General features: G+C 42.7%; 1 protein-coding gene across 3 annotated transcripts in view; it reads left to right on the top strand.

The window, feature by feature from the left end:
- The window catches only part of DTNA (dystrobrevin alpha), a 301,290-nt gene that overhangs the window by 190,045 nt on the left and 83,882 nt on the right, over positions 1 to 27,363 (top strand). For 2 of the 3 annotated variants that reach the window (XM_075532539.1, XM_075532540.1), the window contains exons 6-11: positions 860 to 945; positions 7,346 to 7,500; positions 11,788 to 11,893; positions 14,589 to 14,755; positions 17,508 to 17,632; positions 23,778 to 23,861. In XM_075532539.1, coding sequence (XP_075388654.1) covers positions 860 to 945; positions 7,346 to 7,500; positions 11,788 to 11,893; positions 14,589 to 14,755; positions 17,508 to 17,632; positions 23,778 to 23,861 — 723 coding nt within the window. Of the gene's footprint in view, positions 1 to 859; positions 946 to 7,345; positions 7,501 to 11,787; positions 11,894 to 14,588; positions 14,756 to 17,507; positions 17,633 to 23,777; positions 23,862 to 25,274; positions 25,535 to 27,363 lie in introns of those variants that run through there. The other variant, XM_075532541.1, reaches the window with a different exon arrangement.

Raw genomic sequence — 27,363 nt, 5'->3', positions numbered from 1 at the left:
ATCACTCACTAGATCTTCTAATATGACATCCAACATATAGGAATCTTATGCATAGAAATGACATATTTTGTATACTAAAGCTTTGTCGATAGAGACTTTACATATTCAGCAGCCATATTATTATTAAATAACACCTGATGAGTCTTAAGAAAAGCAATAATCAAAGAAATGAATAACCGCTCTGTTGGGCTTTTTGATCCCCAAGATATATTCCAGCTGGAAGGCCATCTAGCGGAAACATAGTATTGGACCACACACCTTTATGCCATGTTTTGTGAAGAAAATCTTTGTTAAACTTCCTGAATAAATGATGATTTTGCAGCATTCAGAGCTTTTAGTTTGGCCCCTTTAGAATGAATACCAACCCCTCTGGAAGGAAGGATTTCACATAAGCGCAGTTGGCTTGAGGGTAAGAAAAGATGGTTGGGAAAGCATATGTGATGAAAATGTGCCCATCCTTCCTTAGCCCCACATTCAGAAATGGTCTAGCTAATTAAAATAAAAGCTATTTATGGAACCTTGTTTAAATACATGGTCGAGACTCAAAAGTCATCCGGCATAAAACTTCTCAAACGGAAAAGCATGTTGCTGTCATTTTAATCCAGAGTTGCTTATCATCACATAGTCCTCTGGCTACCTGTTTATACTTTGAGCAAATGACAAAGAATAAGCTAGAAGATTCAGTTGTCTCTTGAGAAAGAAACATTCAATGCAGCACTCCACCCCCGGCATGTTCATGGGATTGTATTGACAGCCTTTTTAGAGTCCATGCAGCTATGTGTCCTGGGATTTCTGCAGACTGGGGAAGTGTCTAACCTCATCGTTGGCAGTGACTTCTCTTTCTGTTATCATTCCACAGGGAAGGCCATGGTAAGATCTCGGTGTTTGCCGTCAAGATGGCGTTAGCCACACTGTGTGGAGGGAAGATCATGGACAAATTACGATGTAAGTGACTGGTGCTTCTCTTTGCTTATCCCTCTTAAGCACCACCGATCCCTCATCCCCACTGCGCCCATGGGTCCTCGCCCATCTGTGCCTTTCCCCCTTCGCTGAGAGTTGAGGAAATAGTCTTCCTCCATCTTTGGGTTCAGTCTAGAAATACTGTCATGACAAATAAATTGTAATGACTGTTTCCTCCTGTTAATGAATTATTACATTAAAACCTGGTGCGTGCCATCCGCTAGGCTGCTTCTGATATCGCAGTAAGACAGTCACTCTTTCAAGTTATTTAACGAACCTCAGCACACCCTTACTGCGTGGCATAAGCCATCACCTTATTGGACCCATAATGGAAGGGACAGCAAAGCCCTTATGTAACCAGATGTCACCCCTCAGATTCAGGGACTTTCTTCCACAAAATGGCCAAATTAAATGCCAGTTAGGATCCGAAGAAGACCTGATGAATGGTTCACTTCTTTCCTTTTTAGCTGGCCTAAAGATACAGACAATTAACATTGCCGGAGCCAGTGTCTGTAGCCATACACAAACTAGACACACACAACAGGAAGAGCCTCCACACAATCCAGGAGGCACTTCCCCCAGGGTCAGGCTGGGAAGAGAAAGTTTTGCAAAATGAGGAACGGCAGGACAGGAAACTCTTGATGGTCCTCATGTCAGTGGTGGCCATTCACGCTGAGAACATTGTTGTTGTTGTTGCTGTGAAATGCTATCGAATCATTTCCCAGCAACACTATCTGTGTTCAACAGAATGAAGCACTGCCCAGGCCTGCACCCGCTCCGCCTTTGTTCTTATCTTTGAGCCCTTGCTCCAGCCACTATGTCAGTCCTCCTGGGAGGGGTGCCTTCCTCTTTTTCACTGCCCCTCTAATTTACCAAGTCCAATGTCCTTTTGCAGGGAGGATAGCTTATCCGATATTCTATTAATAACTATGTAGACAAAAGTCTGATACTAAAATATGTTCACAGACAAGCTGAGAAACCCCCTTCTCTGTCCTTCAGGACTCCTCAGAGTCTTTAAGGAACCAGGTAATGATGTGCCCGTAAGGCCCCAGGTGCTTGTCTTTCCACCCAGCGTTTCTCACACTAGCGGACCTCAGGGGAGGAGCAGGGAAGCCATTGTGGGAATCACATTCTCCCTTCAGGGGCCGCCGCCTTCAGGAGAAGTTACCTGGCAGCCTCTGCAGTGAGACTATGATTCCTGAAACAGTGCGTGTTAGATAGACTGAAAATGTCAGCCTGGTTCTGAAACTCAAGACCTAACTGAAGAATTTGAAATCAGATCTTTATCAAGCGTTATCAGTCTCTTTGCAAGTCTATAAGCTCAAAGCAAAAAAAAAATCCACACAAAAAAACACTATACCTAGTACTGTACTTTTTTCCATATCCCATCCCTTCCCCCACCAAAAACACAATGGATAAAGCACCTATGCTGTCTGGTGGCCACCGTCCTCTCCAGTGCAATGAAAGAGGCAGCCGATACGTGAGGTCCATTTGGAGGTTAACCAAGTGTCCGGTCCACAGAAACAAGCTTTGTGGTCGCACAGTTCTGCAGACTGATGGTGACCCAGCAATATGAATTGGTCCCCTCTCCTAGATGAATACACTCGACTGTGTACTTATGTGTTCAAGTTCCTCTTCTGTGAACTTACTCTTTGGGTCGTTAATCCCAGGAAAATGGTTTTCCTGGTTTCCATGTAACTTGGTCAAAAGCAATTTAACTAAACACAATTTAGCCGAAAGCAAATGGGTTAGAGGAATTGCTCCAAAATGTTAGTCACATTAAATATCTTTAGTCATTGATATTTGTAGATGCACTGATAATTCGTGCATGAAAAAGCAAATGTGAAGAAGAAATTTTAAAAATGCACACTGACAGCAGTGGCTGACTTGCTGAAAGGGATTAGGCGTGATTTACATAATCTTTATTTGCTAGCTTGCATTTAATGATAAAGTACACAGGTAATGATTTTCTGCATTGTTTTTGTAATAAGAAAAAGAAAAATGAAAGACTGTGGAGTGTCTCGGGATTTGTTTTTCCCCTTCTTTAGATCTTTCTAATTTGCTTTAAGCCAGCATGCCAGCTGTTATCATTTGGCACTTTTTCTGCTTTTTTGGGGGGGTTGGGGTAGAGATGAAGGATGTTTAGTTTGTTCCAAATCGTCTTGTTTGGTTGGAGAGCACAGAGCAAGGATAATTGGCTGAAAATAATTCAGAAATTTTCCAAAGTAGAAAACAACAGAAAGTCTAAAGCTGATATTTCTAAACCGTGTTTTGAAATGTGGTCCAAGACAACAAGCCAAGGCTGCAGCAGACTTTCCAATATTCGGAGCTTAATAGCACACCGCACTGGTATACAAGGTTGGCCTGGCCATTGTGTAAAACAGACACCTAGACATCAGCTAATGTAACGCACCCTTTTCTGTCAAAAATGCCCTGACCCAATCATAAGCTGTTGTTTTCAGAGGTAAGGACTCTTGCGTAGACCTCTATCTGAGGGCTCATGGATAGCCTGGAGTTCTCCAGGGATTCCGAATCCAACGCTGTCTGGCATCTGCCCTGCTAAAGCTTCTGAGGATGGGTGGTTTGGCTCAAAGGCCAACATGATGATAAATCCCTTGTCAAATCTTCAGTCTCCACTACCGAACTGCCCAATCTTCCTCCGTACCAATGCCCACCTCAAGGTTTCTCACTCACTGACTGGTTTGAAAATCTTCAGTATCTCCCCATAATCTTCTAAACACAATCTAAACTCCTCACGAGAGCTTTGCAGGCTCGCTCTCACCTGCCCCCATGACTGTACACGCCTCCACGGCCCCTGCCACAGTGGACCACTTGAAGATCCCTGCAGCCATGAGACTCACCTACCTGCCTATGGGAGCCCTAACCCTGTATCCTAGAGTCTGCTCTTTCGTCCGTGCCCCTCAGTCAGCCCCGCGGCTCAATTTTCAGCCAAACAGCAGACAGGCTGATAAAGGGGAGCAGTAACACTAGTGCAGCGGTTCTCAACCTGTGGGTCGCAACCCCTTTGGGGGTCAAACCACCCTTTCACAGGGGTCACCCGATTCATAACAGTAGTAAAATGAGAGTTATGAAGTAGAAATGAAAATAATTTTATGGTTGGGGGTCACCACCACATAAGGAACTGTCTGAAAGGGTCGCGACATGAGGAAGGTTGAGAACCACTGGACAGAGTTGAACTGTTCTTGTGGGTTTCTAAGACTGTAACTCTTTATGGGAGTACAGAGCTCCATCTTTCTCCCAAGGAGCCATTGATAGTCTGAAACTGCTGCCCTGTAACTCACCACATTCCTAGGGCTTCTTTCTCTGTGCCTCAGGAATCTCTAATTGTCCCAAATCCCACTGCTGGAAGGAGATCTTCCCTGACTCCCTCCACCCCTCCTTCCCTCTGGGAGTCTTCCCTCCAAGGTCCCACTTCATCATATGCATCCTATTATGACATCAATAATATCTCGATGTTTCCTGCGTGGTGATACCCGATGTGTGAAGTCAGCACTTCTCTGGCAAGTGCTTCCATAGATGGGACCTCCTTAGAGGAAATGAACTCAGCTCAGCCTGATTTGTCTTTATATCATAACCTAGCACTGGTTTGTGCATTTAGTATGCACCAAGTTCATTCTAGCTGAGCAAGTCCAGGCATTTAATTTTTTCTAGGGAGCTATCAGTGTATGGAGCTGTAACAAACACAAGGCTGGTTTATAGGATGATCTGGACCCTTCCAGGGGAATCACATTGGGGAGGCAAGCCTAATCATATGAACTAGATGTAGAATAAAGAAACTTGTAAATAATAACAATTAATGTTTCTGTAGGGCATATGATGTGCCAAACACAATTCTACGTGTATATTGTTAGTAGCTTCCTCAAAATCCTATCATTTTTTTTTAAAAAAGCAAGTGAGCACTAAAAGTTGATTTCCTTTATCTCGGTAATCGAAGTTGGCTGTTGCCTAGCAAAACAATCAAGACATATAGGTTAATATTAGCTTCAAGTGGGTTAAAGGTCATTGTGGATGCTCCTATCTTACATTTGCTCTGATTGAAAATGTTGACTAAAACGTGTGCATAAGCAAATGTGGTGAAGAAAGCTGATGGTGCCCGGCTATCAAAAGATATAGTGCCTGAGTTCTTAAAGGCTTGAAACAAACAGCCATCTGGCTGAGAAGCAACAGAACCCACATGGAAGAAGTGCACCACCCTGTGTGATCACGAGGTGCCAAAGAGATCAGGTATCATGCATCAAAGACCCAGAACAAAAAATCATATCAATGTGAATGAGGAAGGACACGGGGTGGAGACCCCTCTGTAGACAACTGGACATTCTCTTACAGAAGGGTCACGATGAAGAAATGAGCCAATCAAGGTGCAGTATAGCACTGATGAAAAATACACCTTTCCTCTAGTTCTTTAATGCTTCCTCTCCCCACCCCCACTATCATGACCTGAATTCTACCTTACAAATCTGACTATACCAGAGCATGTACACTGCTACAGATAAGAGCTCGAAACACAGGGAATCCAAGACAGATAAACCCCTCAGGACCAATAATGAGAATAGAGATACCAGGAGGGCAAGGGGAAGGTAGAGGGAGAAAGGGGGAACCAATCACAATGATCTAATATAACCCCTTCCCAGGGGGATGGACAACAGAAAAGTGGGTGAAAGGAGACAGCGGTTGGTATAAGACATGGGGGGGATTATAAATTTATAAATTATCAAAGGTTCATTCATGAGGGAGGGCGGTGGAGGGGGGAAATGAAGAGCTGATATCAAGGGCTCAACTAGAAAGAAAATGCTTTGAAAATGATGATGGCAATATATGTACAAGTGTGTTTGACACAATGGATGGATGGATTGATTGTGATAAGAACTGTAAGAGCCTCCAATAAAATGATTTTTTTAAAATAATAATAAGAAAATAATGTCTAATTTCTTTCAGTGGATGATGTGAAAAGCCTGCGTGACTTTATTAGAATGATGATACTCTGGCCTAGAAAATCAGGGCCTAAAATATAGCCAAGATGGCCAATTATAACCAACCACCTTGCTACAAAATAGAACAACAATAAAGTTTATTAGGTGATAAAATTTGCCTCCCCTAGGCTTACTTCTTCCCTGCTGGCTGACAATTTTTAATCTTTTCTATTTGGAATTACAGAAGAGTCTTCTCTTTATAGTTTGCTGTTGGCAATATTTTTTTACTAGTTAAAATGGAATATAAGAGATAAAATCCACTAAGTAAACAGCAGTGTGAAGGTATGTGAAAACAACATGAATTTGGTTGATCATATACAATTTCTTTAGTTTTATGATTGATAAACTATTGGAACACGGTAGAAATCCCTTATCACCAAGAGTCTTGGTAGGAGTGTGGAAAGAGAGTGAGAGTCAGTTCACATCTCAGAACATAAGCCATAAGCCAGTAAAAGCCTGCATTGTGCATTAACATCTGACCAGGGCATAAAAGTAAATTGGCTCTAAATTACATTTTGACCTTGAAAAATTAAACCCCAAATGAGATAGCTCGTGGAACTTATAACAGTTGATCCCAGCAGCCATGCCGGCATAGTGACAATCTTGTTAGCATGGTGATAAAATGTCTTATGGCAAACCTTTGCATTCCGATAGTGATTTCCACAGAGGAATCATAAAGTACCTTGGGAAATGATGTCATTAATATTCATTAAGTGCACATAGAGGCAGAAACTGAAGGATGCGGGTTCCCTGAAGCCACTAGCAGAGACTATTCCAAGACCCTGACTTTGCCTCATTGATCATTCACAAGGCCAGGCTGCTTCTTCACTGCCTGAGTCAAAAAGACCCTTCCCATAAATCAAGGAGCTTCTGACCAGAACACCATGATTTATAGAAAGTTTTCTGCTTCTGCGAGAAGTTAATCAAGTGTTTTAGTTACATTCTTATCCACATTGCGTCTGTCATTTTTCAAATAACTTAAGCCCAAATCCATGGGTTTTAGTGATCGTACAGATGGGTAAGTCGCTGGTTAGTCCTATAAAAAGGTACAGGCAAACCCCAAAAATGGAGTAAAGTTGGCATTGTGAGGGTCACGTGAGGTTGGCTTTTTTCTCTCTTGTTGAGTTAATTTCCCTTAAAAGATGATCGCTTCTATACCTTACCTACATAGATTACGTAATAGATTAATTTAGACAAACTGCTAGTGAAGCCTGTATGCCAGAATCATTCAAACAAAGACACAGCGTCCAAATGGCTGTCATTCAGTAAACAATCCATTTATAGTACAATATATTTTTGTTGTTGTCATTGTTGGTCCTTGCAGCAAACCCATGGTCCCCATGGTCGTGAATGTTTGTGTGATGAATCACTCCCTTTCCCTTTCTTTCCACCAGATATTTTCTCTATGATTTCCGACTCCAGTGGGGTGATGGTCTATGGACGGTACGACCAGTTCCTGAGAGAAGTTCTCAAACTCCCCACGGCAGTGTTTGAAGGCCCTTCCTTCGGTTACACAGAACAGTCAGCCCGGTCCTGTTTCTCTCAACAGGCAAGAGACATGTGTTCTTATGGAAGTGTTTCTCAAACAGCAGCGACTCTTTTCCAACCTGGTGGTCTGCAAAGTCAAACTGCTTTTAGCCCATTGCTACGAAGGGAGAAACCAATCAATATGTTTTCTTTCCCAGCTATGATTTTACATTGATGAGCTGAGGATCCAAGAGGTTCAGTAACTTACCCAAGGCCACCTAACTCGTTAATCAGAGAGCCAGACTTTGAGTAGAACTAAACACCTTATGTCTGTTAAAGCTTTCCAAAGACGTAGGAGCCTTGATGATCCGATACAGCATTATACCGCTCATGCCTCCCCAGAGCTCGGTTGGCATCGTGGAGAATGCAGTTGGATCCTGACCGCACGGGCAGTGTTTCTATAAAGATTTACAGCCTCACAAAGTACCTCTTGGACAGGCCTCCTTAGGTCTGTAGCGTTGCAAGGACTGTGAGTTGGGTTTGGGTTTCTAGCCCCCTGAAGGAGATGCTAGCAGTGTTCCCATTTTACAGGATATAAACCGAGCCTTTGCATGTAAATGGCTTGAACAAAAATACATGGGCAGTAAGTAGCAGCGAGGCCAAGATCCAAACTAATCTCTATTGTATTTCGTCATTACTCTGTCTGACTCTTAAGCATATATTCTTAGACATTCTGGTATTTTCTCTTCTCCTAGGAAATGGGTAACTAAAAAGACCTTCCTTTCTCTTCTTGATAATCTTAAATCATTGAGCCATGACCAGTAGGATCCCAAAATCTGAGATCAAAGTAGCATGAACAAAAGAGAGCCACTGCTCCTTGGATGAATGTGTGTTCAGATGACACCAAGGTTAAGGTTATGTATTAGGGTCATGAGTTGGTCTAAGAATCTATCTTTTCTATTTTGAGGTACAAACCCAGTAAGGGAAAGTGTGATGCACTGATTGCTAATTCTGCTTCAGCCAGGACACCTTTGGGGCCATCTACTGTCCTACCCCAGGCAAGTTGAGGTGCTCTAGTGCCTGCCTCTTACTCTCTGCCCCAACTAAAGCATGCCCCTTTAGGGAATGGTGACATCACAATGAATCTATTCAGGTTTCTTGCTGGCTTCCTCTTCCTTACCCAGAGCGTCCCATCAGTCATGATCCCCGACTAATTTCACCACTCTGCAGGCACTTTGCTCCATTTCCTCTTTGTTATCTATCACCTGGACTTTGCAAACTAGCCTAGACTATGTTTCCAAACAAGTCTCTTGCAGCTGGATTTGTTTGTTTGTTTGAACATTTGCTTATTTGTTATACATCACGTCGTCTTCTAAATTATTTGGAGACCTAATTTTGTTGTTGTTAAGTATTTCGGGGAGTCCTCAGACCGCATCTAAAGCAACAGGGGAAACAAAAGCGGCACCCTCTCTTCCAAGCTCTTCCCCCAACGCCGCACACCACTGTGCATTCTACACCGCATCCTTATTGCTGTTTCAGGTTGTTTTCAAGGCTCTGTGAGCCTTTCTCTCCTTCTCCAGCCAACTCTTCTCCCTCAAGTCGAGTCCTCTGTAGTCTTTTCCTTGTCGCGTCCTGTTCTTTCGTGGACTGAGGGATTTTTTGCTGTGGCATTTTCTCTGTCTTGAGCATCCTCTGCATGATTTTGCCCCACCAACTCCTTTTTCTTGCCTAAATGTAAGGTTTGCTTCAAGAAGCCTTCCACCAAAGACATCAAGCTTCCTGTCTTAATCATCTCTGTATCTTCAAAAGTTTAATTACTGTCCTATAAAAGAATCCAAATACGCACTACACCAAATTATACTTTTGGGGTTTTTTTTTTGGGGGGGGGGTTGTACTGAAATTAACTTTTTAATGACTTTTGATATTTTTACTTAACTTTTTCCTACATCAATGCTTTCCAGCCTTTTCCAACACATTCTAAAGGTATGCCTGCTATGTTTTTATAGTACTTCACAGTCCTGATCTGATCTGGGAGGTAACGAGGAAAAACGTGTTTTGTTGGTTGACCCCTGAAGCCCATAGCTAGTCAGTGCAGTGAGTACAGGAGGTCTGAATCATAACCTCTGATCCTGTCCATCTGTCTCCAATTCCAGTGTGCTCTTGTTCTCCTTTTGTTTGGAATATAGTGAATTCAAATATGCATATGCAGATGGTCTAGTACAAGGAATTGTAAACACATGCTATGTTGATTCAGTTAATCACAGAAATATGTAAATTTTTATCTTTTGCTGAATTCTTAGCTTTTAAGAAGAGTGTTTTAGAATCCTCAATAAATTCACAAATTGCTCAAAATAATCCTCAAGACTAGCATGAACAGATTTTGTAACATAATAGGATTTATACATTTGGAAAGAAATGTTTATGCTGACTTTCCATTGTTGAAAAAAATGTAAACCCTATAGACTGCCCTGTGATATTAACTTTTATCTATCCTCAAGATGACACATTTAAACATTGAGACCATAGTAACGTATTTAGAAATGCCACAAGTGTTTTCAGCCAATATGGCAACTCCTTGTAAGGAAGAAGTATATTTGAAATCCAAGAACAAGTAACACCAACAGAGGAATCAGACTTGTTTATTGTTGTGCTTTATGATTGACTTATTTAGAACCAAAGCAATTCAAATGATGACATCCCAATACTGTTTCAATCTTATTAGAAAAGTCCAAGGTTATCCAATGGGACATTGTTGAAAGATAGTCTTTTGGTTATATAATTGTGGTTTTAAAGGAGGGGGGAGGGGAGTCCATGTTTATGGTGCTGATTCCAACTCCTAGTGTCCCTAAAAGACAGGATAAGACTTCTCCTCCGGGTTCCTAAGCATGTAAATATTTATGCAAACAAACCCCCTCATCTTCCTTCTGCAGAGCAGGTGGTAGGTTCCGGTGCTGACCTTTCAGTTAGCAGCCAGTGACTTCACCAAAGTACAGCAATGGCTGGACCACAGCACGGCCACGGCTCGCCTCAACTGGGCAAGCTCCTGTCTTACTGCTTATCCCTTACACAGCACACGCACACATTTCCTTTGTACATAAAAAGGAAGCAGACTGAATTTAGAGAAATTTTAGAGACAAAAATCTTATCAATAAAAGAGAAAATAGAAGGTTATCTAAGTTTAAAATATTCCCCCCATGCTGGCTCTCTCATGCTGACATTCCCATTCGTCCATCGGTTTGTTATTCTGTGGTGGCCTGCAGCTTGCTGTGATGCTGGACGCTCCGCTGCTGGTATTTCACACACTGGGAGGTTTACCCCTGCTGGACAGGATGCAGCAGTGCTTACAGACTAAACGCAGACCAGGAAGAAGGAATAGGCTGTCGACTTCTGAGGCATGTTCACCACTGAAGTCCTTATGACGAACAGAGGACGAGTGTCTGATAAGGAGATAAGCCCCTCAGGTTGGAAGACACTCAAAATACCACTGGACAAGAGCTGTCTCCTCCAAGGAGAGCCGACCTGGGCAACATGGATAGAGCGATGCTTTGAGGACTTTTATTTCCTGATGGGGCACAAACTCAAAATAAGAAATAGCGACAAGCATCGATTAATAGCTACAATATTAAATGTATACTGTATGAATCCAGAAAAATTGGAAGTCATCAGATAGTAAATGGAATGTATACAGACCAATATTCTAGGCATTAATTAGCTGAGACTGGTATTGACCAAAGAAAGGCTTTGGCTAGAAGACCAATCTTAAATAATTCACTGCATTGTACTTGATTTACACTGGAGCAGGGCTGTGATCTGAGGGTGTTGTGACCCACCTGAGCCCTCCTATCATTGTTTGATCACACCAGATCATATCACGGCCAAGCCAAGTTGACACATATCTTGGAGAGGACGCAGTTCAATTCATTACATGTCCAAACAGGCAAGCATTCTGTATTGTACTAATCTTGTATAGTATACCATACTATTCACAAAGCATTTAGTACTTCTGGAAGTTGAGAAAGTATGAAGGAAAAAAATCTACAAACGTAGAAGACTGATTGATAATAGAAGTTTATTATTCGGTAAAATGTAACATGTCTCTGTTTCACCTCTTCCCATATGTTTTCCCACCTCTTTTCATATGTTTCTTTATATATTGTGCTCTCGGAATTTTCTCTTTTTGATAAAACTGACTGACAAGCAGTGGAGACAACAAAAAATGATACTAGGAGTATTTCAATATAAAAATCAATCAATATAGCAACTTCTGGACTCAACTAAATGCCTTGTTTCTTCAGTGTCAAATACTTATGTTTCAGGTTAACTAAAATTAGTCCTTCCTATTCTTGATTTTCACTTGTTTTTCACACAGAAAAAAGTCACATTAAATGGATTTTTGGACACGCTCATGTCTGACCCTCCCCCCCAGTGCCTGGTGTGGTTGCCCCTTCTGCATCGACTGGCAAATGTAGAAAATGGTAAGTATTTAGTACTAACTAAGCAAGGACAACTTCTGAAGTTACGGAAATTTGACCATCAGAGCTTGTGTTAGTCTGGGTACTTTAGAGAAACAAATCCACAGAAACTCATGTATAAGAGTTTTGTATAAAGGTTAAGTGCACATCAAGACAACATCCCAACCCAGTGCTGCCCAAGCCCACAAGTCCAACATTAATCCATTAACCCATGTGTCTGACATCAATCCACAAAGTCTTCCTCCATCTCACAAAACAGATGCAATGATGCCAACTACAGGAGGAAAACCAAATCTGTGAGCGTGTAAGCATCTCAGCACTGGCAGGGGTCTCCACATGGGTGCTCCAGCACCCAGGGCTGCATTGGGGTAGGTCCATGTGGCCTCTCCTTGGGGATGTCTTACAGTAAGTGAGCCTTGCCAGCTGAAGCAGGGAACTGGCTAAGGCAGATGCACCATGGTCCGACCATCAGAAAACAAGAGACCTGAGAACTAGCAAGGCGAGGCTCATGGAGCCATTTATCTCTCCACCCTTCAATTTACCCCACATGTGTTTATCAGCCAGGTTGGCACAATAAACCTCAGATCTACAGTTATTAAGCCAAGGTCAATGTTTTAGGAAGACTAATTAGTAGTTCTTAATTAGAATAGTACTAACCATTTTACCTGTCCGATAAGGACTTAAAGTGTTGATTCTAAAAAATGTATCAAATCTCTTTTTTTAATCGCTTCATTAGGGACTCATACAATTCTTAGAACAATCCATATATACATCAATTGTGTAAAGCAAATGTATTAAATCTCAGTGCATACTTCTCACAAGTCAGGGTTGCTTTTTAAACTTGGTGTCACCGGAGTGAAAAAAATCTTAAGAAACCATGTGTTATTTTCTATAATTTGCATTGGATCTGAGTTTCCAGTATTGGTATGCACAACACTGGTGAATTCTTTCTAGGCGCTCAGGCAAGAAAGGTGAGGAAATTGGTAAAGATTAGATGGTAGCGCCTTGAATCAGTTGTTCCAAATATGAAACTTTCAATAGTTGTAACTATGTAAAAATTAAGAGTGATGCATCTTTTGTAAAAGCTTCTTTTTCTGTATCAACACAACAATCACTATAATAAAAATTAATTTCCCTTGGCATATCTAAATTTATATATGAGGTAGAATTCAGAACAAATCCTAAATACATTGAAATATGTGGCAATTTATCGCCTCTATCTAATCTTTAGGTGTTCTTATTTTTTATTTGATTTAACCTGAAATCCCTAAAGACTTGAATAGAAGCAATTTATCCTTAATCTCATGCTAAAATAATAACTTCTATAAATTTCATGAATATATTTTGGGACTAAAATTGGATTAATTTTTAATTCCTTTTCAGAACTTTGAGCATCTCCTTTTATCATTCTTATTAGTCTAATGCTATGAATTTATCTCATTTTTCCCCTGGAGAAAATGTAAAGAATGGATTTACCAATTTATCTGCCATCACTATTAATCCTAGATATTTTTTCTTATTATTCTTACCCTTATGCAGAATCAAAGAGCATTCAAGCCCAGGTCGTTCAGGCCTACTGGGTGTGTTCATATTACTGTTAAGTTTTAGAATTAGTCATTTCCAGGCATAAAGCTGTAGTGTCGTGTCTCTCAATAGTTCCTATTGCAAGAGATGAGTTTCTTAGCTTCTAGCCCAAAACCGTTTTACAAGACATAGGACCTACCCATCTCTCAACAGCTAGAGAGGGCAGACTACGATTCTTGTCCAAAGGACAATGCGTTTTGTAACTGGTTAAGTCTTCACTTTTATCATTTGTTCTTGATCTTCACTTCCATTACCCTAATTTTCCCTGGATGACTAGCTAGAGAGTAACATTAACCCAGGCAGGGGTCGTTACTGTTGTTGCTGCTATGTCAATATCTTTCATTCATAACATGAAACAATTGCTTGGATCTGCTCATTTATGAACGTCACATCTCAAATATTTTCACGACGCTTGTTTCATAATTCACACGATAAATGCCCAAGCAAGGTCAGTGCATCTTGAACTGTCTGAATTAAAACTATATTCATAGCATTTAAACGTCGTTGGCATTCCTATCTACTTACCTCAGGAAAGAAAAAATCTAGAGCCTTGTAAGCTGAGAGCCCCATCATTAAGTCACCACTCCAATACCAACTTGGCTTTCTGACAGTAACTCCAGTGTTGTCCCCCAGTTTTTCCGCTCTGACCCTAAGCCCCCTCCACCCTGCCTCCCAGTCTCCAGTTACCTCGTTTCTGCTCTCCTCTCTGCCCACTAGTTATTCAGTTATAGTCATCCACTGTGTTTGTGAGTCTCCCGGGGAGCTGTGTTGGTCTCCTGGAGACAGAGAGCAGTGGTTCGGGTAATTTATATCCTTGCAGTGTAAGAGATGGAGTCGAGAGAACAAATGACATTCAGAGATTTCTGTTGCTGAAAGGACGCCTATGCTCCATCGCTGTTCCACTTCTACCACCACCTACCCTCCTTGAAAGGAGTGGGGAGAGTCCACGACTAAACTTCATGATTCTCTCAGCCAAGAGCATCTGAAATGATCGCAGAAGAATGTCATTTCTGTTAAGCTGTATTTTTTCTTACTCTGGTTTCTTCTGAGTGTCCTCTGGATCAGATTGGGTGGCTGCTTTGTTTGAAGCTTTTTCTCCTCCATTTCCTCGTAGTCTTCCACCCAGTTGAGTGTTCCTACTGCCACAGTGAGAGCATGATGGGATTCCGCTACCGATGCCAACAGTGTCACAACTACCAGCTCTGTCAGGACTGCTTCTGGAGGGGACATGCCGGCGGTTCCCACAGCAACCAGCACCAAATGAAAGAGTACACATCATGGGTAAGGCAAGGTCCGAGCCATACTTACCAGTTGGCGATGGCAGCATTGCCCAAAACGGAGAGATTGCAATAGAACTCGGAAACCAGGGTCCTTTCTACGTCAAATCTTGCATTCCTTCCCTCCTTCCGCACGCTGCCTCACTGAGAACTCCTACGTAGGACGTTTGGCCTCAGTGTGGCTCCTGAGACTTCAAATGTAGGAAGACTCAGTGTGTTACTTCTTGGAATGTAAGTGATCCAGTACTGATTCCGTAACCCCTGAACAGCAGGTGACTCCTGGGATGTAATCTTGTTTCCACAGTAAGTTAAGATGTTTGGGGGTTTGCGGGGAAGAGGTGGTCATCATGTGTTGCTTCTTTTGTTTTGTTCTCTGTGAAAGTTGCTAAAATGGATTGTTGGGTTCTTTTTTTCTGGAATTATGCGAGTATGGCCTTCATGATGACAGTTGTTTCACTTTTCTGCAGGGGTGGGAGGATGGGGGCTATGTTCACAGATCATCTCTTCTGAATGACCAGCCTGCTGAAGGTGGCCTGGGAATGAGGGACCGTCCCTGTGGTGAGAAGCATCTTCAGAGGCACAGGGAAGGCACTGTGTCAATGACAGGAGTTCCTCAGACTCTCAGTGTGCCGGCTCTTCAGATGGTGGACTGTTAGTTGCGTTGTCTCACTTAAGCTCCTCTGATGCTGTTCGTTTGCTTCTGCGAAAGCACTGGTCTATGTAGAGGTTGTTTGGGGTAGGAGCAGTGATGTGTGTGTGTGTGTGTGTGTGTGTGTGTGTGTGTGTGTGTGTGTGTGTGTGTGTATGTGGCATGAACCATCAGCTACTACCAGTCCCCTCTTGGAATGATTTTATGACAAAAGCAAACTTTGTCTGATCTTTCCTCTAGTTTAATATACTTAAAATTAACCTATGGCCACTTAAGGTTTAGCTGATTGTTCTTTACAAAAAAGAAAGTGTTCAGAATATGCATTTTACATCAGAGTGTGCTTTCTAAGAGTTATAATTAGGGACTGAGATTCCGAGTAAAGATCCTGTTTCTGCCTGTCAGAATCGGAGTACCAGCTTTTCACTAAGGCAGTGGAGGTGAGGACCCCATACCAACGAGGGCCCTGCTCTCGCTGTTGGTGATGTCGCGTGCTGAGGGTAGAAGAGTAACATGGGCCATAAAATATAGTTTAATATAGAAGACAGGAGAGAACACTTGTGAGCTTCTTGTTAACAGATTAGCCAGCTTCAAGCTATCCGAAATCCTGGAGGATTGATGTTTGAAGGCCAATCACATTTCGTTGTCATTTTAGTGTATTTAAAGAATGAGAGTAAAGGTAGCTACAGGGTGATGGTAATCCGGGACTGCATGAACAAAGAGAAGTGCCAGAATTACAAATGGCTTCTCACAGGAGGGAAAAATCTGGAAAAGATGTATTTCACGGGTAGATTCACTTTCACCATTTTGGATGTGAAATTTTAAGAGAAACATACTTAAATGAGAATGCTTGCATAGTGCTCTGGTTTGGAGGTGGGGCTAGAGGGTGGAGTGGAGGTACAAAACAGAACATTAAATTTACCTTCTAAAGACTCAGACTTAAATACCACGTTTGCTTCTAGCCGGATGCATTCCACCACATCTGGAATGCTCGCCACCTGGAGTCCTCCAAAAATCCTTGCTTATCAACCTTCTTCCACTCTTAATACTCCCTTCCAAATCATTTCCTGTCCTTAAGTGAGAGCAATGCTTCAGGAATCGGGTCTGATTGTGCCATTGCTGTGATTTGAATGTCCCCGTGGCTTCCTCGGCCCCAGCTCACCGCCACCTTGATGGTTGGCTTCCTGCTCTTTTCTCAGCGTGGGGGTCTCTTCCTTTCTTCCTTTGCAGTTGCTGCAGCCTCTATCTGGAATCCCTTCCTGGTGCGGGGGGTTATAAACATTCAGCTGATAACCAAAAGGTTGTTGGTTCAAACCCACCAGTTGCTTTGTAGGAGAAAGATGAGGCTGTGAAGATTTACAGCCTCAGCAACCCACAAGGAAAGTTCGACTCTGTGCCATAGGGTTCCTGTGGGTTGGAATCAACTTGTTGGCAGTGGTTTTGCTGAGGTTTCGTCACGAGGACACCTGCTGACCCAGGAAGTCCCTGCCCATGAGTACCAGGCACAATAAGTGCTTGCATTTATCACAGTGCTTGCTAATGCTAGGCAGTAGGAGGGCCAGTGATGTGATGGCTAGTTTCAACACAATACCACCAGCAGTGAGAGAGCATCCTATCATACAAACTCTGGCTCTGACTCAGAGCAGCCCAATAAGACCAAATAGTACTGCCTGAAAGGGTTCCCTGGGCCTCGGAGCTATTGTGGAGTAAGCACTGGACCCTACCTGCCAAGGGAGTGGTACAAACACACTGGAAAGACAAGGTTGTCTGCTCCCTGAAGGATTTGCATAGCCTGGGAAATTTGACCTAGGATTACCAGGAGTCTGATGGCAGTGGATTTGGTTTGGTTTGGTTTTCTTTGGAATCCCTTGGGAGTCAATCCTCAGGTCTTTTCTCCCACCTCGTGGGTGAAGGTTGGACCTTTTGATGAGCAGCCAAGCGCTCAATCGCTGTGCCACCACGGCTCCAGTCATGTCTTAAAATAGTTACTCCAAAGGATTTCCTGAATGGATGGATCAATGCCTACTGCACAATACTCAGAGCAACACAAATGACGGAGTGTTACACGAAACGTCATTTCTATCCCGCCGGCATTTCTTGTTCTCTGCAGAAATCCCCTGCGAAGAAGTTAACGAATGCATTAAGCAAGTCCCTGAGCTGTGCTTCCAGCCGAGAGCCCCTGCACCCCATGTTCCCCGACCAGCCCGAGAAGCCCCTCAACCTGGCGCACATCGTGTGAGTATCTCCAACATGAGCGGCAAGCCCCTCACCTGTCAGGAACCAAATTTTAAATATATGGTTTAAAAAAAAAGAGTGAAATCGTATCATTATCATTTCTTTGCTTCTGGTGGAGGTACACGCTGCTAGCAGAATTCACCTAGAGGTGGAAACTGCCGATAGAGCATCGTTAGAACACGCGGATGATAGCGGTGTTGGCACATTTGGGTGCTCTCGGTCTGTGAGATGGCCACAGTCAGGAGATTTTCAAGTGCACGACGCCTTCATATCACCTGTGCTTTCAGTCCCAAATGGCAGCGTTCTTTACTTCATGTTTCCACAGAGCGAGCCATCTTAAAGACTCCAGAACCCTAGCATTTATTTTGTGTTTAGTTCAGTTTGGTTTGCTTTTAACCCCAAGCCACATCATTTTAAAAACACTGTAGCTTGAGCCAAGGAGGCTTGGAAAGGGAAGTCCGTGAGAAAAGCCATCAAAGCAGCCACAGGTGGAAGGATTAAAATTCTGCGCCGTGCATGTGACTTTGAAAGAACTAGTCCCACGAAGGAGCTTCTCCTGTCTTCCTCCCACAGTGAGGAAACCCCAGGCCCAGCCCCTCCCTCAGCACTTGTTTCCAACAGCCTATCTGTGTGGCCAGCAGGTACACAAAGTCTGGAGAGTGTGGTTCACTTATCTTTGGAAAGGACGCCTCTAAATATAAGTCTTGAAATAAGCGTGGGCGAAAGAGGGACAAAACACCGGGTAGTGCCCCCCACTGGAAGCACCACTTGCAGGAGGCGACGTCCCACAGACTCTTCCCTGACTCTGACCTTTAAGGAAGAGAGATGAGCAGAGCCTCAGTTTTCCTGTCCACAGTCAATGAGAGCCCATCTCTAAATTGCCAACGAATGAAGAAGCACCGTGAGAGTAATCCTGTGCTCTCCGCCCCACGTCTCTGTCCACCGCCCCGCTAGCTTCTCCTCAGAGCAGCACAGCTGCCACCTAGGGTGATGGAGATGGACTGGGTGTGAGCGGCCCACAGGAGCATGGGATGAGGGTGCTACCTCCCATCTTCAGAAAGGGAGGGACTCTGAAGTGCACCGTGCTCTGGTACTGCCTCACAGGGCACCTGTGAGCACCCCGTTGGTGTGTGTGCAAGTGAGCTATTCCGTTGGCTAGCGAAGAATGGTTTTGAAACATGAATATATGGGAGGAACGTGATCCGGTGTGTTAGTCACTAAGGGGAGTAGCTGCATGATCAACTCTTCCTTTGGGATCCACGGGCATTTCACATCTCTAACCATTCGATAAGTGGTGCCTTCAGGAGGATGTGCAAGCTCTGACAAACGCTCCCTCTATTGAACCAAATTCTCCAAAGAATCATGGGACCAAATCCTGATCCCTACTCACTCATAGTATATTTCCCAAGGTGAATGTCTTCATTTTAAAATGCAACTGGTGTGAGGTATCTGATGGCTGAAGTCATGTGCAGGAAATGCTGGATGCAGAAGGTCCCATTTGTGCTCAAAGAGAAATACTTTCTATCTTTAGCTATAGAAATTTTTTCTCTGTATTGATGTCGTCTTCCAACTGCTATGTCCCCAAACAGTTATCCCTGTCCCTCTCAGTGAAAATGGTCTTCTAAGACATTTCATTTAGAATATGCTTCTCAGTTACCTATCCTGAATTATGAAAGGCCCAGGATGGTCACCTAAATAAAAAATAAATGTCAGGATGCTTTAATCTTTTACAAAGGAGGATTCACCCCATCCCATGATCTAGACGTATCTGGACATATCTGGAATTAATGAATAGTCACACTTCCAGATGTACATACATTTTTATAAAATTCAACCTAAATATAGAACATTTCATAGCATGTTAGTTTATCATAAGCCATATTACCACTCATATACAGTGCTAAATAATAAAATAAGATGAACGAGAATTTAAACGAGAAAGTTCATAATTCTTCTGCCCCCAAATAGTTCCCTTAATTTATTATCCCAAATATGACTCAAAGCATAAAGCTCTGAATCAGAGGTAGTGACAAAATGTTTACAGCGAGAAGCTGTACTGACAAAGGTAGGGTTGCCATATAAAAGGATATTCTGTAGAAGCATCCTTGGTCATAAAAATATATCTTCTAGCTGTGGCTCTTCTCAATGACGTTTCCCTGGTTTTTCCACACGCAAACATTTATTTCTTAATCTTTTCATTGTAGTACCAACCGCATATGTTATTCTTTGCACATGTTCACCTATGTTCATGGCGATATCTCAATATATGTAGTGGTCTGTGCATTGAGCGGCTGACCAGAGGTAAGCATTTTGAATCGATCAGCGGATTGTAGGTGACAAGGCGGTCTGCTCCTGTAAAATTTTCCAGTCTCAGAGACCCCAAGGACTAGTTTCATTCTGTGCTACAAGGTCTCTATGGGTTAAATAAACTTGATGGCATTGGGCTTGTATGTTAGTCCAGGTTGACTACGGAAACAAATTCATAGACACTCATATGTGTGTCATAGAGAACTTTCTATCAAAGAGTAATTGTCTACTAAGAAAACATCCCAGCCTAGTCTAGATCAAGTCCACAAGTCCAATATTAGCCTATATGTCCTATATCAGTCTATAATTTCGTCTTCAGACTCGCACAACACATGCAATGATGCCAAATGCAGGAAGATTGCGGGCCAGTGGGTGGAAAGTTTTGTAAATGCAGTGACAATGGAAGCATTTCATGGCGTGAGTCTCCACGTGGCTTCTCCAGCGCCAGGGCTCTCTGGTTCCATCAGGGGTCTCCATGTGGCTTGCCAGCAGGAAGACAAGCAGAATGTGTCCCCCGCCTCCAGGGAGGAATACAGGAGTTCCTGCAATCCTCAGGAGAAGGCCATGCCCACATGTAGGTCGGATTGACAGGGTACACTCCACCCCTTCACTAGTTGACAGGAGATTATATTACTGCCACAGCTTGGTTTGGGATGTGATTTACACAGGTGGATAAGTTTATACACAACAGGAAGAATGGAGCAGTGAGCTTTGGCAGCACTGGTGAGCATACTAAGTCATGTGCTCGCTGAACTGAGGAGGGACTTGTTATAATTTAGACTCAGAGGATATTTCTTCTTTGTTACGACAAGAGAAAATTGTTTCATTGTGAACATAGAACAAATTCTCATAAGACACTACTCAGAGAGAGAGCACGTTATACAAATGCTTCTTTAAGAGAAGGATAATTGTCTGTCCTCTGTATTCCTGAAATATGTATAATGTTATGAAGCCTTTGGATTTGCTATTTAATGTCAAGCATTACATACTCTTTTTATATCTTTTTGTTTGGTGATTTATATTTAAAGGTGATGCAGCTCTTCTACTGAAAATTACATCTAATCTTAAGCAGTCAAAATTATTATAAGGTATAGACAAAAATGGATAGCTTATACTTGATGAATACTTAATAAACCAGTAAATATTTTCAGCACTTACATAAAATTTCAATTTGAACTTTCAAGTATGAAAAATGGCAACAGTGTAAGTAAAGATTATAAAAGTAGATGTCTCAGTGCCTTCAAGTCAATGTCGACTCATAGCAACCCTGTAGGACAAGCTAGAACTGGCCCCGTGGGTTTCTGAGACTTAGAAAACCCCGTCTCTCTCCCTTGGAGCAGCTGATATTCAAATTGCTCACCTTGTGATTACCAGTCCAGCACAGAAGCACTACACCATCAGGCCGTATAAATAGATACCATAATAGATTAGAAATAGATACAATAGATGCTCCTGTAGAAAGAGATACAATAAAAACTGGTTGAATCTGTAGAATATTTACAGAAAGTTGAGGTTTTCTGTGCTCATAAAGAATTACTATCTCAGAAACACATAGGGGCGGTTTACCTTGCCCTGTAGTCAGATTCAATTAAATGGCAGTAAGTTGTTTTGTTTTTAATAAATCTTTTTTGGGGGGGGCTCTTACACCCAATAAGCAGGTAATAGATGCTATTGGGGTATTTGGGCATTTGTTCTTAACTATTGTATGGCTTATAAAAGTTAATGTGATTAATGGTCTTTATTCTATCCAATTTTTTGCTGCCAAAAGTGATACTTGGTAAGTAATCCAATATCATAATGCACTTACAAATATTTATCATCACGACTAATAAGAGGCACAGAAGGAAGGTTCCTGAATGCCTTTGACTACTGACCTAGGTTAGTAGTTCAAAGCCAAGCAGCAACACTACAGAAGGAAGTCCTGAAGACTGGACTTGTAAAGATCGGAGCCAGGAAAAATCACGTGGGGCAGGTCTACTCTGCACTACCTGGGGCTGCCACAGGCAGAATCTCCGAACTTGAGCTAAACTGATTAGAGTAAATGAAACAGTGAATCAATTTTTTCTTCTCTTTGATTTTATTTTTTAGATAATTAAATATGTATTTTTGCTGATGTGTGTATGTAGGGGTGACTGTATGATTTTGACCTCATCCAACTAATGTTTCTTTTAAAAATCTGAGAAGACAATTCTGTACCACGTATTAAGAAACAAAAGTGCCCAGGAGACTTTGTATATAATGTCAACATTTTAATGCTGCACAGCATAGTGTCCATTCCCATAAGTAAACTTGAAAAAATAAATCTCCCTTCCTTCCAGAATCATGGAATCCCAAACTTACTCTTGTTTCCTAAAATAAATATTAAATTATTTGCAAGCTAATTTTCAACACAGTGAGCATAAATAGATTCCAAAGGCTGCGCTAACGTCTCAGCTTCGAAATGCCTTGTATCATGCAGAGCTCAGTGATCACAAAGCCAACATTCTCTGCCTCAGAGTGATGCCCTGCTCTGCCAGAGGCCTCGTCTTCTGGATGCTAGATCCTTTCTGTCTTCCCAGAGGATAGCTTCTTGACAAGAAACAGGGAAACTAAAATTTGCTTGGAGATGAGATCGGAATCTTAGCTATTTTTTAAAAAATCAAAGCTATTGTTTCTAATCAAAACATGATTTTAAAATCATGGCATTGGTAAGAGAAAAAAAGTGACAGTATGGGGTGAAAATAAGAAGACGGGATGACTGACTGGATAGAGTAGGTGATGAGAGCTGAGGGCAATTCTCAGGAATATGGAAGCCTCTCTTTTTCATCATGTTACAAAAAGGCAAGTTCATGGTATGCCTTATACCACACATGTTACTATGCGGATCACCCGGATGGTAACAACTTAATAAATCTGTGTGGAGCTTAATCATGTCTTCACGTAGGACAAAAAGTAAATAAATCACACTGTGATTTTGCAGTCTTCCAGATGTCGCTCAGGATCTCCCAGACTGGGCCCATTGGACGAGGAGCAATAGCCTCGTTGGACACAAAATAAAGTTTTCCCGTCTCAGACATTCTGTAGATCCTAATAACCATCGAGTGTTCCGAGGCTCTGTCTCAACGTCCTTGGAGATTCCGACTGACTGAAGTGCCAGGACTCAAAGTTCACGGATACCCATTCCTGTGATGTCCAGAGAGCTCTCTCTCAGTGTTTAACTGAGATGGTGTATTCTCAGAAATAACAGGACTTTAAAAGATGTATTCCTTTCCTAAAAGATGGCCAAATATTTTAACACAGATGAAGTGGCTTAAAACAACAGAAATGTATTGTGACTCCTGGGGGCTAGCAGATGAAAATCAAGGTGTCAATAGGGCCATTCTCTCTGAAGACTCCAAGGTGGGAGAGAAGATCCCTTCTTGCATCTTCCCAACCTCTTGTGGTTCTTGACAACCTTGTCATTCCTTGGCTTATAGATGGATCATTTTAATCTATGCCTCCATGGCCGCCTTCCCTCTGTGTCTGCGTCTCTTCTCTGTTATAGGACCTCATTCATAATTACATTAGGATTCGCCCTTCTCCAGTATGACTTCATGTTGACTGATAGCATCTTCAAGGACCATATGTCCAAACAAGGTCATAGACGGAGAAGGAAAGGTCAGGACTTCACTCTGTGTTATTGAGGAGGACACAACTCACTCCATAACAAAGGACTTAGTGAGTGTCATTTGAAATGTTAGAGTTTCATGTTTGGTCCTAGGCAAAATAAAGCTCGGCTCTCTCCAGTCGCTTTCCTAGAGAGATGGAGTATTGTTTCCGTGTTTGTGTGTGGCCTTTAATTGTCCATCCTTTGTTCTAGGCCCCCCAGACCTGTCACCAGCATGAATGACACCCTCTTCTCCCACTCTGTCCCCTCCTCAGGAAGCCCTTTGATTACCAGGAGGTAAGTTCCGATCTGTTTTGAAATATGTCCTCTCCTTGGTGATAAGCCTTGATCCTGTGGCAAAGTAAACAGTGGAAACACTAGTGTGAACATTTGGAAGCAAGAACATGATGAATGTCACTGAATTTTACATGTTAAAGTGTCAGATGTTGCATTGCCTATCCACTTACCGCAAGAACAACACCCAAGATGGTTGTAAGAAGCCGTTTATAAATATCTCGTAGTATTCATTCGATGCATTTGGAGAAAGATGTTGACTTTATAAATCAGTCACTTCTGAAATTTATAACAATCTACTAGCCGTAGGAATGCAACATAAGTTTACATTTTACTGTGGACACACATGCATTATAGCTCATTGAGAATGTGGCCGTCGCTCCTCTTGTAGTGATCTTTTTAAGACAGAGTCGGGATTTTGAGGTGCTGTGCTGTGACATTATATGCACCTTGAAACATCTCACCATTTAAAGCTCCAGATGGAAGAGAATCCTCTGTGGGGGGATTATTGAGGTGAGAGTCTGAAGACCAAACCTTAGCAATGTAGTTTCCTTCTAAGTGATTTCACGGAAACGAACAAGAACAGAGGGTCGGGAAGGGGGTGTCAGCAAGGTGAATATGGGTCACATCTTCTTGGACAGAATCCACCCCCTTATGAACAAAGAGCAGGTGAACCGGTTACACCTTAAGAATTATGTATTAGAAACGTGCAGGGGTCAAGAGGGGTTCTAAGTCATTTCATCACATATCACGGCCAAAGAACTAGAGAATCGTGTTGTAAATACCAGAAGAATGCTCACAGGAGCGCAGCCACAATGGTAAGGAAACTGCAGTGAGTGCTTGAGCCTGAGATCGCAAGTGCCTTTCAGCAGAGGCAGACAAAGCACACCCTCATATTTCGCAAAACAAACAATTAATCATTTCCCCGAAGAGCTTTCTCAAGTACCACTTTCACTGTCGTATCTTGGTACCTCCTGGTGAGGATTTGAAGACAGTGTAAGTCAGAGCACTGCTATGTTTTCCCCTTCGTTGCTGTATTTGCACATCAGCGGGAAACGGAGATAACAATGTTCCCCATAACGGGAATTAGCAGAGTCAACAGTGGGTGGGGGGCCCCATATTTCACTGGTACAAAGGAAGCAAGGCTGCAATGAGGGGCGTGAAGAGAACTGCAGGTGCCGTGGCTGGACCCTCCGGAACTTCCTCACGCACACTCCGTTTCAGAACCACCAGCAAATGCAGGCACCGTCCTCAACGATAAAGTCTGGGAGTGACACCGGCCATTGCATCTGGGTAGGGAAGCCGTCACCTAGTATTCTGAAAGATGGTGTGCATATTTGAGGAAGTCCTGCATTCTGCAAATGCCAAGTCAAGAGAGACCCCATCCTTACTGAAGGTCATTTTATATCATTTCAGCTCGGACGGTGCTTATGGTGGATGCGTCTAGATGGATAACATGACTTCTTCTAGCCCTAACACAGCCCTCTAGTCCTTTGAGCTGTTCTGTCTCCTCCAGGGTGCTCGCTAACCCAACGTGTGCTCATTTCCTCCTTTCCCATTTCAGTCCTTTCGGAATGTTCTCTCTGTGAACCACATTGTTTAAAGCTTGCAGTTCATGCTCTCACCGTGGAGCTTGGCCTCTCGTTTGTGGTTAAAGGGTGCTGTTCAATAAAGCTATCTACACAAGCGTCTTTCCTCGCTGAGTGGGCCGTGCTCTGTCCATGGGAGGTTGTACAGAGATCTCATTGGTTGCATCCCTCAGGTTAGCCGAGGGGATAAGTGCCCCGTGACTGAGGAGCATTCACTCATACCACTGTATGTCAGTCAGCTTGACCTCAAGGAAGGGTCAGTAGCCCAGCCAGGAGTCCCTCATTGTAAGAGTAGCTCCATAGCTAGACTGCTAGGCATTCCGTCTCATCACAAAAGTCCTCTTGTTTCAGGGAACTGAAGGTCTTCTGGGGTTTAATGAGATTCTATTGAGAATTTTAACTTGAACAAGACTTGACTCTTGTCTTTCTTTTCTACTTATTTTCTTGTATTCCAGTCAATTTCATAGCCTCATGTCAGTATGCATGAGGTACACATATGAAGGGGCACACACACTCACTCACACACACACACAAAACAGAAAAAAAGCTCTGCCCAGCATAGTATGCATTTCTCCCACTAGGCAAGCATCGAGCAATTCGCAACCAGTGCTAGTGCACCCAGTGCCTTCACCTGAGAAGGTTCTCTCTGGTCACAGTAAACTTTTCGTGAAAGTTTAGCTCAAACCTTGTTTTTCCTAATGGCCAAATTAAGAGAACAGCAATGCGGCTGTGAAATTTTGTTTCCTGCTTGGGAAAAATACCTCTGGAACCGTTGTGATGTTGAACACAGCTTTACAAGGACAGCACTATGGGGAAAACTCAAGTGTATGAGTGGTTTTCTCATTCCAAGAGTGGTGAAATGATGACAAATTCCGTTCTCCATGTTCATCAACTTCCCGAACAGATGAAAATATCAACAAAATGTGTGCACTTGTGCTCAGAGGTCAACGATGGACCATTGAAGAGATGGGGAAGTTATCTGGACTGTCTTGGAGCTTGGTTCAGTAAATTTTAGCAGAAAAATTGGGAATGAGAAGAGTTGCCATGAAATTTGTGTCTCAGGTTCATTGAGTGGGACCATGCTGTACTTTGAAAGAATAGCTCCAAGGTGGCCCAGACTATTTCCCCAAGGTCATTACCAGTCATGAGACATGGGACTATTCTTAGGATCCCAAAAGCTAACATCCATCAAGCCAGTGGAGGACACCATCGTCACCTCAGCCACAGAAAGTTTGTCAAGTGAAATCAAGAAGCAAGATGATGCTCATTTGGTTTTATTTTGATGTGAGGGGGATAGTGCATTTGGAATTCATTCCACCAGGTCAAACACTTAACTAAGCTTTCTAATTAGAGGTTCTGAACAGATCACATAACAGTGTGCACCCAAAGAGGCTTGATTTGTGGCAGACGGGGGCACTGCCTGTGCCACCAGGAGAATGCACCAGCTCACGCAGCCATCTCAGTGTGCCAGTTGTTGGCAAAAAACAGCATGCCTCCCTTGCTCCACACACCTTAACCACCTGCCCTCGCTCCATGGAGAGTACTTGGAAGTTGATACGGTTGTTTTGAAAAAAATAAACAAACATAACTTTGGGGGGCAAATTTCAGGTATTTTTGGGTTCCCCCTTGTATGTGAGAGTACCGGCTGTATGGGTCTCTGTTTTTGTACAATTTGAAAGACCCTAGGTGGTGATTCTTAAGACTCTTGATTTAAAGAGTGCCTTAGAACACTCATTAACATTAATTGAGCAAGACTAGGTCAATGGCACATAGCTGCATCTTATTGGAGTTAAAGACTCAAGGATTTATACTTTTGGAGCCATGGGCCTGACCAATCTAGCTCCCCAGACAGGGCAATCAGATTCCTATTGAAGTAGCACTTTCAAGCCAATTTCAGGCTGCCAGCACTGAATTTC

Source organism: Tenrec ecaudatus, chromosome 15, assembly GCF_050624435.1.
Source record: "Tenrec ecaudatus isolate mTenEca1 chromosome 15, mTenEca1.hap1, whole genome shotgun sequence".
NCBI classification, from domain to species: Eukaryota; Metazoa; Chordata; class Mammalia; order Afrosoricida; family Tenrecidae; genus Tenrec; species Tenrec ecaudatus.
The sequence above is the reverse complement of the archived record's forward strand: the minus strand, read 5'-3'. Positions and strand labels throughout refer to the sequence as shown.